This window comes from Colletotrichum paranaense (assembly GCF_030867605.1).
Source record: "Colletotrichum paranaense strain IMI 384185 chromosome Unknown Scaffold_4.1, whole genome shotgun sequence".
Classification (NCBI taxonomy): Eukaryota; Fungi; Ascomycota; class Sordariomycetes; order Glomerellales; family Glomerellaceae; genus Colletotrichum; species Colletotrichum paranaense.
In genome coordinates, this window is record NW_026848962.1 from 1,959,130 (window position 1) to 1,971,936 (window position 12,807).

General features: G+C 53.4%; 5 protein-coding genes across 5 annotated transcripts; 1 reads left to right on the top strand and 4 right to left on the bottom strand.

The window, feature by feature from the left end:
• Positions 1-90: 90 nt before the first annotated feature.
• Positions 91-2,073, bottom strand: CPAR01_05649 (peptidase family M20/M25/M40; the record flags this gene model as incomplete). The annotated part of the gene is made up of 3 exons (XM_060489925.1): positions 91-245; positions 320-1,560; positions 1,694-2,073. The coding sequence occupies 3 exons, from the start codon at positions 2,071-2,073 to the stop codon at positions 91-93; spliced, it is 1,776 nt and encodes a 591-aa protein (XP_060351391.1).
• A 3,439-nt stretch (positions 2,074-5,512) lies between these two features.
• Positions 5,513-6,411, bottom strand: CPAR01_05650 (uncharacterized protein; the record flags this gene model as incomplete). Its single annotated transcript, XM_060489926.1, has 2 exons — positions 5,513-5,560; positions 5,677-6,411. The coding sequence occupies 2 exons, from the start codon at positions 6,409-6,411 to the stop codon at positions 5,513-5,515; spliced, it is 783 nt and encodes a 260-aa protein (XP_060351392.1).
• Positions 6,412-6,994: 583 nt separating this feature from the next.
• Positions 6,995-7,381, bottom strand: CPAR01_05651 (uncharacterized protein; the record flags this gene model as incomplete). The annotated part of the gene is made up of 1 exon (XM_060489927.1): positions 6,995-7,381. The coding sequence occupies one exon, from the start codon at positions 7,379-7,381 to the stop codon at positions 6,995-6,997; it is 387 nt and encodes a 128-aa protein (XP_060351393.1).
• A 757-nt stretch (positions 7,382-8,138) lies between these two features.
• On the top strand, positions 8,139-8,525 carry CPAR01_05652 (uncharacterized protein; the record flags this gene model as incomplete). Its single annotated transcript, XM_060489928.1, has 1 exon — positions 8,139-8,525. A coding segment is annotated over one exon (387 nt), but the record flags the coding sequence as incomplete, so codon positions are not given.
• Positions 8,526-10,065: 1,540 nt separating this feature from the next.
• On the bottom strand, positions 10,066-11,085 carry CPAR01_05653 (dihydrodipicolinate synthase; the record flags this gene model as incomplete). The annotated part of the gene is made up of 1 exon (XM_060489929.1): positions 10,066-11,085. The coding sequence occupies one exon, from the start codon at positions 11,083-11,085 to the stop codon at positions 10,066-10,068; it is 1,020 nt and encodes a 339-aa protein (XP_060351395.1).
• Between the last annotated feature and the right edge of the window lie 1,722 nt (positions 11,086-12,807).

The following is a 12,807-nucleotide window of genomic DNA, read 5'->3' on the forward strand; positions in this document are numbered from 1 at the left end:
TCCTACAGTCGTGCCTTTATCGAATTGATCATGGTCAAGCCCTGCTCATCAAACATCTCTGAACAGATCTCACTCATGATCATGATTTGCCTAGGCGTCTGAGGCATCGAAGTTGCGAATGAGGTCGTAGTAGAATCTAAGGATCTCCATGTGTGCGTCAAACCTGATCCTCTCATCGATGGTGTGGGCATTGATGGTGTACCCGTTGCGAATAGGTACAAAACGATAGACGTTGCGAGTAAGGCCTGTCATTTTTTTTTTTTTTTAGCTCATCGTTCATTTTTCTGGGATTTGTGCCAGTCACTGATGATAAACATACCCAGGTAGTGCCTCGTGTCAGTGTTTCCGGTCATCAGCTCGCCCACGGGCACAACTTTTCCACCGTCGAACTGGAAGCTGGACTGCAGCGTGCCCGAGAAGAGATCCCAGATAGGCCCTGTGGTAGGCGAGATGGGAGCGGGCAATGTCGCCTGCGTGCGGCTGAGAAAGAGCGTGCCGTTATAATCGACATCGTACAGGGGCTTCACGCCATCTTCGAGCTTCTTCATCAACCCGACATCGTGTGACTTGTGCAGCGCAGCGTACTTCTCGTACTCGTCGTCGCCCTCGAACGCCTTGATCTTGATGCCGTACTTTTCAGCGATGCCGCTAACGTACTTTACGACGTTGTGCTGGATCTCGGGGATGCTGTTCTGCGGCGCAACGCGGTAGTTCACGCCGACCTTGATCTTCTCGGGCATGGCGTTGATCTTTTGGCCGGCCTGGAAGTAGTCTACGCTCTGCGAGGTCTGGAGGCGGTAGTGCGTCGGTCGATCGATGGAAATGAGCTCCGCCGCGAGGGCGTCGAGGTCACCTTCCTCCAAGAGCTGGGTGATTTTGGGCTGGGCGTCGGGCGAGTAGCGCGCCTGGCAGACCATGTGTTCGTACAGGGGGCTCGAGGTTGTGAGCTGAGGGGAGTAGGGGTTCGATTCGAGGGCGACGACCATTTCTGAGACGATGCCGATGCCCGTGTGGGGGAAGGGGACGGAGGAATGGCCGCCTGTGACGTGGAGGTTGATCCAGATGTCGACGTGGCCCTTTTCCATGACGGCGGGGAGGGCGTAGAGCGTGCCGTCGTCGAGCTGTTGCAAGCCCATGCCGCCTTCGTCTAGGACGAGGGCCATGCTGTCGTTGCCCCATGTCTGTTGGAGGTGCGTGGCGATGTGGCCCGCCCCGCGGGCGCCGGAGCACTCTTCGTCGAAGCCGGAGGCGAGGATGATTGTGCGGGTCGGAGTCCAGGCGTAGCTGCCGGCACCATCGTCACCGGGGAGCGATAGGAGCGTCTCGAGAGCGGAGAGGAGGGCTGTGAAGGAGTTCTTGTCGTCCGAGACGCCGCGGCCCCACATCCATTCGCCGTCGTAGTGGGCGGAGAAGGGCGGGTAGGTCCAGGTCGCGGCGTCGGCTACAGGGACGACGTCTTGGTGGGCTGCAAGGAGGAGGGGTTTGAGGGATTGGTTTGTTCCCTTGAGGGTGTAGACTAGGCCGAAGGTGTTTACTTTTTCGAGGGTTGAGCGGGCGTGGCTTTGGTTGTGTAAGTTTATGCGTGCTTCATTTCTGATATCTGAATAGCGTCACAAGGAGAGGTTGGAGGAGCAGGGTGAGGAGGGAGTGGAGGATGAGAAATTGGTGGAAGGGCTGGGGGACAGAGTCTTACAAGACGGGATACGTCTTCTTCAACACATCATGAAGCTCGTAAAACACGTTCCAGCGCTCGTCTTTATCGAAATCGCCGAGGTCGTCGTAACAGATTGAGGGGACGCGGACGAGGGCCGCGTGCCGCTCGACTTGTTTCTGGACGGCGGCTTTGGAGGTGAAGAGGTCGCGGGCGGAGGGGAGGACGTCGGAGGGGGTTACGGGGGGCGGGAGGTCGCATTTGAAGGAGGAGGTCGCATGGTTGGCGCTGGAGCCGGAGCCGGTAGAGGGATTGGGGATGTCCTCAGTTTCGATGAATGGGTATTGAGGTTCGGTGTAGAAGGGAGAGGAGGATGTTGCGAGGTTTGCGGAGAGGAGGGCCAGGAGGAGGTGAGAGCGCATTTTGGGCCGTGAGTCCTGTCCCGAGGGGAAGCGATGGGAGAGATGTGTGCTGGGAATTGGCGATATGAAGGACCAAGACAACCGTCAACTTTGGTTGCGGGTTGAGCAACCGAGCTCTGGACTAGCAACACCGCCACACTTGACTTCTCAAATCGTCGAGAATTGAGAGAAGGGAAGGAAAACACAGCAAAGCGTTGGCTAGAGACGGGTGTACACCATTATGTATGCAATCCCACCGAATCCATGTTTGCCGTGTCGGGGCTCATTGCGTGATAGGCATAACTAAGCTCCTGCTCGAGGGCTCTCCATCCTCCTTAGCCGATCCTGCATACTGAGGTAGAGCGTTCCCCCGCCGAGATAGGAGTTTGGTGGGGTTTGTTGATAACGGCATTGGACCCCAGCCTTTGCCGAAGCCGGGTTTGGGAGACCCGGGGATGGGGTTGATCGGTTGGATGTGAACGCGTTTGGCTGAGTGGGTGGACGGAGGTTTGCAGCCGGTGCCGATACGGAGATGTCTGAGGGAGCTCCAATAGGACGGAGAGGTTTTAGAGAGAAGGGGAGCATTGGGCGATGATGTGCTATCGTGCAATCGTCTCGTCGGAGAGATGCCGCGGGCAACTTTGTGGGATTGTGGGACCTTCCTAATCGGAGCGTGGAGGTTTAAGAGGGTGAGGTGATTGGTTGGTTGATGGATGGTGCATGTTAGTTGCGTCGGGTATCGTCCGGTCGGCTATTTCGAAGAGTTGGAAGTTGTGTTTGGGGGATTGATGATGCTCGATTTGTTGGGGAGTGACACAAGGATGATAGGTATTAGGCTCGATAGATGTGATCTACCACTTTTTATTTTTTATTTTTTAGAAATATTGTCTAACCGCAAGCTACAGAGGCTCTGTGTTTGATTTCGTGTTGGTTCGACAAGTTACAACGGCGCCGGCGCCCGGACGGCCGGTTTCGGCGCGGGGTTCCCGGCCGATGTGCGGGGCTCATCGGGATTCATGCCAAGCACCGTTGCGGCTGCCACCGTTGCCCGTGGCTTTGTTCCGCAACTTGCCAATGAGCGGCAGAGAAGTCTACGTTTTTAACATCATTTCGCGACAGGGTTCAATCTCAGAGGCAAGTACATCGCACGAGTTGCCACCCGCAGCCCTTCCTATAAATACCATCGTGTGATTGGGGGATTGTGCTCTTCTCGATATCCTGGACGCCTTTTCCAAGCTAATAGGTGACATCTGAGTGAGGCAGTCAATTACGAAGCAAAGAACATAAGGATTCGGGTCCTTTAGAGAAACCACCAGAAAAACATTGAAGCAGTCGAGTGGGTGATGAGTTACTGCAGTGATGTACGGCTCATCTGCCGTATCGGGAGGCGTTGGAAGCGTACCCAGGAAGGTATAATTTACAGAGGCGACTTCTGTAATTTGGGACTGTGACCATTCCACTAGACTTTTCATCGATGACATATGATAACGGCGTGGCCCAGGAACTGACACTGGCTTCGGACCGCCAACTCTCCAACTGACGACCAGATGTCGGGCCTAATGGCTCGCTCTTCGCCCTGTTAGTGTCGGAAAGAGCAGTCTCCCGTTAGGTACAGCGAGGATATCTTGTGAAAGTTGACGCCGTGGTTCAATAAACACGGCGCTCTAAGTCAGCGGCGTAGTACGTCCCCCCGGGTTTTGGAATTCCTATTCTAGCATCCCAGCTGCCGTCGTTGGAGGTCAGAGAAGCTGGAGTCCTCCGTGGTTGGAGCTGGTTATTCCCCTGGTGAACTCTGTCGCCGGATGGTAAGTCGGAGTCCAAGACCTCATTTGCCGAGCTCATCGCTTCAACATTTCCAAAGGAATCGACAGCAGGAGGCGTGTAAAAGTTTCCTTTATTTTGTAGGTCCATTGAGACAGAGTCCCAGGCTGGCGTGCCATCGCTAGGCATTGGAGGTTTCTTTCGAGAACCCGAACTACTCACCCCGGTGGGTATGGCTGATGGCCGTCGTCTACGCTCTGTGAGATCTTCGAACCGGTCGTTTGGTTAGGTCCCGCCGCCGTCACGGCCTTTGCAGGATGTCGGTTCCTTGTCGTTGCCCAGGCGGGTTCTGGCTGGTCCGGGTTGCCAAGACTCCCCAGCCAGTCCGAAGCTCCAGGCCGGTAGGGCTGCGACAGCTGATGACTCGACGGTTGCGGACGGGCAGAAAGAAGAGATGGGAATCGACGTCAATCGCCGATGGTGGAGGTGCAGGCTATGTGATGGACGGGATCTGCGGAACAGAGTGACTGCAATTTCGAATTCGTTCCGCCCGCGTCGCGCCCTCGTCTGAATAACTTCCCAGCGTGGGCCTGCCTGTTGCCCGACTTCGACGCGGCTACGTCGGCCGTTGATAGTGTCCGATATACCGGAGAGTCATGGGATGGCTACCCGTCCCGTCTTGATCAAAGTTTCAACTGCCGCCCCTCTCCGATAGTTTATGTTTCGTTTCGGACGGATGCCGCAGAGAAGGGGTGTATGGATAAGTTGGGGGTTTACCAAATTTCTCTCGAGCTTGGCACTAGAGTTTTTAAACTTCTCCCACCGGGCTTTGCCCACGCGGACTGCCCCGTACATACTATCCGCAGCAAAGTGCCCAGCCGGCCGGATGCAACAAAGCTCTCTCTGGGCGTTTACTAGCAGCGATCAGCAATGCGGGAACTTGTTTTTTTGGCAAGGGCGAGCTCTTTCTATCAGTTTTGATTGTTCTCTTTTTAAAGTTTCGACTCCCCCGCGAAATGACTTGCAGCTGTGGATTCCCGCGATGTTTACTTGCCTTACGCACCCCTGGCTCTTGGCCGATCGTCGTAAGCGGTGATCTTTTTGGTGGGGTTTTTTGAACGACTTGTGATGACTTCACATCAGACCACACTAAACCATTTCAAAAATGTCGCCAGATCGGACGTTGATTGTGTTGTGCATCTGGTCTGAAAGAGGAAAGTTACACGTGGTGGTTTAGTAGATGGTGGGGTGGAAGTTGAGACGTTGGAAAAGCCGACTCGGTAAACCTACGACAAAATTTAGCTGACAAATTACGCAAGAAGGATTAAATCAGACGAGGGGGGACACAACAGAATCGAAGAGCGAGTTGTCTTCGTATTCCCCGGATTCGGACATTGTCGCCAGGAACCGACATAGACATAACGTTTCATGTCACGACGGAGACTGTCACGATTACGTCGCTGCGAGAGGGAGGGTATAATGGGTGAAGAATAAGTATTGAACATTGAAGTGTGTGAAACTTTGTACAAGAACATGCAAATCCCAGGATTTTGTTGGGGTCAAGCGCCTGGTGTGAAACTTTGGGAGATCCGTTTCCGAGTCATCTCGTCTTTCTCTCGTCCCTTCCGTCTCGTCTCAAAAGGCTGACCGGGTATCAGATGCGAGTCCGACTGTCTACTCTAAAACTCTAAATTCCACTTTAGAAGCGCTTGCGAAGAGCCCGCTTGGCGTTGCGCTTGCAAGGGGCCTAAAGAATGGTAAGGTTAGCTGAATATGAACCACTTGCAACTGTTTCAATCCGAACTCTACTCTGATGACAAAAGAGCCTCAAAGAGATGGGACGTTGGTGTAGGCAAGACTTACGGAAGAAGAGGGGGTAGCGGAGGGAGTGGCGGAGACGGGGTCGGCGGCCTGGTCGGAGCTGCCAGAGGCAGGGGTGGAGGGAGTAGCGGAGGCAACGGCCGAGGTCACGAGGGTGGTCGGAGCGGCAGAGGGGGTAGCAGAGCCAGAGCCAGAGCCAGTGCCAGAGCCGGAACCGGAGGTGAAGTCGACGCAGGACATGTAAGTCTGGCCGGCCTCAGCAGAGTCCCACCACCACTGGAGAACGCAGTTGCCGGCGGTGCCGCAGTTGGAGGGGAGGGAGTCGGGGAGGGTGACGCTGAAGGCGGTGTTGTTGGCAGCGACACCGGTCTTGGTGGAGGCGTAGTTGGTGAAGGAGATCAGGGGAGATCCGATGATGGAGTTGCTGGTAGTGTCGACGACGGAAACGTTGGCGACACCGGTGTGGGGAGCGCGGATCTCGACCTTGAAGTCGACGGTCTGGCCGGGGGTGTAGCTCTGGATGTTGGCAGAGTTGTCGGCGAACTTGTAGCCCTTGCAGAGAGCGAGCTCGCACTTGGAGGAGTCGAGGCTGTTGCCGGCCTGCTGGGCGAGGCCCTGGATGTTGCCGTACGGGTCGGACTGCTCGGTGTTCCACATGGTGGTGCCGCAGGCCTCCTTGAAGGCATCACCGGCGGGGCGGGGAGTGGGCGAGGTGACCTTGCCGTGGGCCGAGACGGCGGCGACGAAAGAGAGGACGGTGAGGATGTTGGACTGCATTTTGACTGATTTCTACACGGTAGAGTTTGGGTCGGTTTTTTTTGGTATAAAAAGAGGGTTTTGACGGTTGGGATTTGTCTTGCAATGTTCTGAAAAAAGCTTCAAAAGAATGGCTTGTGTCTAGCACAGCTGTAAAGAGAGTGTTGAAAGAATGAACGTGAATGGAAATTCGGACAAGTTTGGAATGGGACGAGGAGATCAGATCAGAAGAACGAGCAAGAAGAGTTTGAAGGCCATGGAGGATGGTCTTATACAGTTCGACTGGCAAACCCGTCTCTACGACTTGCCGTCAAAGTGGTGGGTGTCATGGGCGACCCAGTCCGGACCCAGCCACGGACCCGGAGCAATCTATGCAAGACGGCTTGTTGCGATCGAAGCTTTCAGGGGAACTGATAGTACCTTGCATGGTCATGGACTCATACGCAAAAGACGAGAAAAAGCTCAGGCCAGCCGTGGGCAGTCAGCCTGCCATGGACAAGACGAGACGTGTTGCGTATACTCTAGAGTACGGATAGACATCAGCGAGTAACCCTCCAACAGCCTTCCAAGACTGTATACGGCCACCAAGACGGCCACCAAGAGCCTAGAGATGTGATCCATCCGTGGTCCTGGAACATGCCAGCCAACGACCCCCAGTCAGCTCCATGTGGAGGGAATGGCAGCGATTGGGCGGATGACGGGCAGGGCTCCCACAACGGGCAGTAGTCGCCCAGTTGTTTAATTTGAGTGAGGCTAGGTGGACACTCTTTCGACCGAGTCTTTCCCGTCTTTGGCTGACGTTCCAGCGCAGACGCCGTGACGGCCACGACAAGTGACGAGGGTTCGAGTTGGACGACTCGACCGTGAGATGGGGAGGGGGGAGCGCGCGCCGCACGAAGCCGTCTGGCATGATCCTTGCCTCACCCTTCTCGCTCCTGAACCGGGATGGCTGAAACGGCGCCATCACGCATCTTTCAGGCGGCTCCGCCATATGACCCCCACCACTTTGCTTTACTCGATTCGATGGAATCTGGACGGTTGACCTCGTTCACGTTGTCGTAGTCAGGCAAAAGCTATGTGATTGAGGGAGAAGTCACGGTCCCTTTCCTCGTCCCATCTTCGGTTCCTCGGCCTCTCGCATCTTCGATGACCTCAACGGGAGATCATATGAGGATCATTACGACCTGGAACGTCCCTGCAAGCGAGAAATAAAAGGTCGATGCGCTTGTCGGGAAGCTGCCTGTCTTTAAAGGGGCATGACAGATCGTGTTTGTCGCTCTCCACGTTTTCTTCGTCTCCTTCTTGGGAAAATTTTTGAGTTGCTGTGCGGGTAGCTGGCCTGTTTCGAGAAGCTCCCTCCGTGAATACAATCTCGACTGTTGCCAATCTATTGATGTGAACTGGAGCTGGTCGAGCCTGACACTTTCTCAAGTTCACATGCAAGCAAGGGCGATTAGTCGAAACTTGACCGTATCAGTAATCGTCGCCCGGAATTAGCTACCGACTGGTGAACGGTGACAGCAATGCACTGCCGTTCAATCTGGATCCATCTCACATAGAATGAGATCCTTCTCTAGTGCAACTTCAGCTGTCCAGCCCGATCGCGCTAATGGCATCACTCGGTGTGCAGCCGTGTCTCATAGCCTCAACGCTCAGCGCATCTTTTCATCAACTTCAGACCATGAGCTTTTGCCCATGTGGACTCCGTCGTACCCGACTTGGCTCCCAGGTCGTGGGCCACTCAACGGCACGCGTCATTCGAAAACGCCAACGCATTCCCAATTCTCCAAAGTGGTTCTGTTCACTCTTCTGGTCTGCTTTTCGTATCCGGCTTGGCTGATTGTCGGTGTGCAGACTGGCTGCCCGCGGCCAGGCCAGGCCAGGTATTGCCAGGCAGGGCGCTCATCGGTCCTGGTTTCTTCTTCTCGCCTTCTTCGTCCGATCATCAACTGAACACATTGAAACTCACCCCCGTGCCCACATCGTGGATCCGAAGCAGGGTCAAGGGCGCTAAACCTTGTCCCATCAGCGGGTACCTGGGCCAGACCAGGCACAGGCTCCAGGGCCCCCCTCGGCCCCTCCTCCTAGCCAGACTCCTCCTGAACAGAACTGAGCCGTTGGATTGGGCCGTTTGAATTTTACCTACAGGTGAGGAGGAGAGGAAGCAAGGAAGGGGAAAAGGGGACAGGCGCGGATATACAAGCGAAGAACATGGCTGCAGCTGTTTATGCGACGGAGAATGTGGGAGATGAAATGCACTTTTTAAATTTATGGGATCATTGGGATGAAAGATGGAGAAACAGGAGCTGAGGCCCCTCCACATTCCCGCTGTGCCTCTCGAGATGGGCCAAGACCTCTGCTTGATTCGCTTACTGACCGATTCTATCGGCCGAGAGGGGATGACATAATCATACTCCGTACATACAGAAGCTCTCCTGAATTCCAATCTCTCTTCATTTTTGGTGTCCGGCGGTCGGACAGTGGACCCTTTGACTTTCGGGATGCAGCAGGATGTCGTCAGTAGCCGCTGTTCGGCATGAAGCCGGGCGGTTGGCCAGATGATGGCTTCCAGATTGACAAGAGCTATCCATTTGGGGTCCCAAATGAGATGCGTAGAAGGGCCGACGAAACTCACGCAAGAAGCCGCCTACATCACCTTCATGAGTTCAACCAGACGAGATAGGCCACCTACCTAATACGAACCACAGAGGACTCAAGGGGTTTTCTTCTAATATCAAAGAGAAGGGTGCTCAATACTACATCAGATTGACGAGTCTTTCTTATTTCTGTATGAAATCAAAGGAAGAGACTCGGACATGCATACAGTGGAAGTCTGTGACTCAAACGCCAGCCGTCAAGATAGAGACCTCCTGAGTGGCGTGAGATGAGACGTAGACAATCCGAAGGAGAAGTCGTCCTTCATAATCGGCAAGTCAACTCCTGACGCTTATCTACAACTTACAACACTACATGGCATATCTGTGTTATGAGTGTTTCGCTGGTCGCACTCCAGCACTCAACTCGGTGATGGCTAGCACCATCATGAATTAGATGGCTGTTCTTTGACTGCCGCTGTTCTGCGCAGAGCATCCAAAGAATAGTCTTCATGAATCTTGATTGCCATACTCACCATCCCTGCAAATTTTAGGCCGTCTTACGTTGAGTATGCTTGAATCGGTAGTGCACTTCTTCCCCGGCCGCAATCCGCAGCTATGGAGTTCCACTTCAAGATGCCGCGTCATCCGTCTTTCGCGCCCGGCGCTCAATCTGACACGGCCCTTGCAGCTGCGACGCCGCCACTGGACAAGTCTCGCTGTTCCGGCCGGAAGCCCATTTTCCTCGCCGTCACTGCGGCCTCCCTCATCGGCTCGGTTGTCGGTGCCTCGTCTTGGTCTCGGACGTGTTTGTTGTGATAGCCGGGCGGGTACCAGCTGTGTGAACGTTTTCGACTCGACGCGGCGGTCAATGAGTGATTCTCATATATGAAGCAATGTTGAACCTGAGGTGGCAAACAAAGTATCCAACATCAGTCACTTAATAATTCCGAGAGTAAAGCTCATACTTCGCAAATGACAACCATCCAAAGGCTGATCAATTTCAACTCATTCGGTAGCTTGAGCCACAACTATCCGGCCTTTCGTGTGTTACCAGAGCAGGCTGGGGCCACATCATTCATCAACCTCTCGTAACCGGCGTTTCCGCCTCTTCCTCTGCCTGGAATAGCTCACTCAGCTCCTCTGAAACTTTGATGACCTCAATAAGTGGCGGCAGGTAGCAGGGCTTCCGCGGCGCGCCTCCGTAGTCATTCCAAAATTTGACCACAGCCTTCATACCCACGAGCCCTAGGCCAGTGACAACCGAATTCCCTCTCGCAATGACTGCCTGCAGCTGCTCCGCCTCACGGAGCTCACCTCGATCAGAGAGCTCCCTGACGCGCACGCACGCATACGTTGCGAAGTTGGCGAGGCCTGCGATCGTTCCGTTCGCCCCGTGGACTTGACACTGGCGGATGGAGTTGGTGTTGCCGCCGGCCACAAAGAAAATCTCCGGTAGCAAAGCATACGCCTCCTTCGCGAGATTTTTCATGTTGTCGTACTTGAGGTTGACGCCCATGACGTTGGGGTGCCTCGCGATACGGAGGATGTCGTCCAAGGTGAGTTGCATTCCCGATACCGCTACGGGGAAGTTGTCGATGACCAGCGAGATGGGCGATCTGTCCGCGACGTCGTAGAAGTGCTGTATGATCATTTCATTTTTGACGACAGATGTGTAGTAGCTTGGAACTGTTATCAAAGCGTGAGACGCGCCGCTCTCGGCTGCGTCTCGACATAGTTGAAGTGTTCCACGCGTCGACTGAGCACCGCACGCGGCGATCAACGAAGCGCGGGTGTTCTTGAATCTGTCGCAATACTCTCTGGAGATAGTATCGGCTGCGCACCTGATCATGGTGCGGCGTTCTTCCCTCGTCAGGTGCACTGCTTCGCCGATGGAACTGTGAATCACGATGCCTGCTACCCCTGCTTTGATCAGTCTGGTGACATGATGCTCGAGAGTTACTGTGTCGATATCCTCGGAATGACTAAAGAAGGCGAGAGTGGGAGCGTATACTCCATTGGGGAGACGAAGATGCTTTGCCTTGGGTGCCCCTCGCGAGGCTTCCACCTGCGAACTATAAGCCACGCTGTCATCCGACATCGTCCTTGATAACTCACAAAAGTCGTTCTTGTACATAACAGCAAGTCAAGCGCAGAATCTCGAGCCACATCAAATCATACAGGGCAGCTTAAACTTTATACTCTCGTTGAGAACCCCGGCTCAAATATCTCGGAGCGACCTTCGCCATGTTAAGGACCAGGAGATAAGTCAACAGGATTCACATCAAACAAAGTTCAATATGCCCCCTTTTAAGACAAAAGCCATTTCAGTGAACATGTGGCTTTGCGAGAGGGTGGAGATCAATTTCAAGGTTTGAGAGGACAGGAGTTTACGTTGGAGTGGCTGTTTTGCTAACGACATATCCTACCTTTTTCGAATACGCCACTGGACAGTTGAGAATTTGAAGTTGAGAGTTCTTTCAATAAGATAGGCAACGTAGGTTTTCGGTATTGGCATATCACAAGGTGCGCCACCGCGACATTTTCCGAAGAACGCATTTGACCACTGCGTTCCTTCAGGTAAGCCTTGAGGAAAGTTACTACTTGAAACTTGAAGACAGAAGAGATCAGGTTGCATTTGATACGGCTGTCATGCGCAGATCTTGCGTTGCAGTGTAGTCAGTACATCATGCTGCTTTATGTTCCTGGTGAACGCACACCACCCTGGGTCCATGTAGTGAAATCACTTCATCATCTAGGTTCCAGAATACTTCAACCCATCGCTCTAAGAAAGTTTTATTTATATATGATATGGACCTAATTAATCAGTCTCGAGGCATTAATTGACTGAATACAGCGGCCTGAAGAGCTCACGTAAGGATATTGCCTACCACCTCGTCGATGTCCCCATAGCCTTTGATATAACCCTGTGATATCAGGGGCAAGGCCAAGTATAAAGCAGTCAATCAAATATACATTAAAAAATGCCCGTGTACAGGTCTCAAATTATATGGCTCCAGTGCCTAAGCTTCGTTTCTGGCAACACAAAGCATACCTGAGCTACACTGTCGTCACCCACCTCACTTCACTTGGGTCTGCTATGCGTGGGGTCTTGTTCTCACGATTGGCCTCCCAGAACATCTCCACACCACATTGCATCCGCAATATGGATCACCGGCGTTGTGGCAGAGTGGTCTAATGCGCAAGACTAGAAATCTTGTTCCTTCGGGAGCGTCTGTTCGAATCAGGCCAACGTCGACTACCTTTTGTTTTCCTGCGCAGTTGCATTTTGAATACCATAAGTTTGATACAGTTGAACTTCTGTGGCTGCCAAACGGCAATCGAAGGACTGAATTATTATGTTAGTCAAGTGAACTCAAGTTCGTGCTGGCTTTTGACTTAGAAATCAGTTGCCAAATTGCTGAATGCGAGTTCCAATTGTCTCTCCAGCAAGTAAGTGTACGTAACCCCAGTCCTTTCTGGGATCTATCATACTTCTCATTCAGCTACCTCTGAGTGGTGGCTTACTCCCGTCCATGCTCTTAACATGCTACATTGCCGCCTAAATCATCGTTGTTTTCCGATGGGGTAGAGAGTCTTCATTTCTCTGGCCTTTAGCTACTCGTGCATCAGCTCATGTGCAACCTCACGGGCGCCTACCCCAGAACCAGGTCAGAAAAATTCCGATCAATGCCCCGTTCTGTATGTCTCTCTTCAACTCTGACTCAAGCCTGTCCATGTCTTCAGTAGTTTGGATAGTGTAGACGCCTCCAGATTCAAGTATAGATGCAATACTGGCTGAGCAACCTCGGAGAACGAGTGG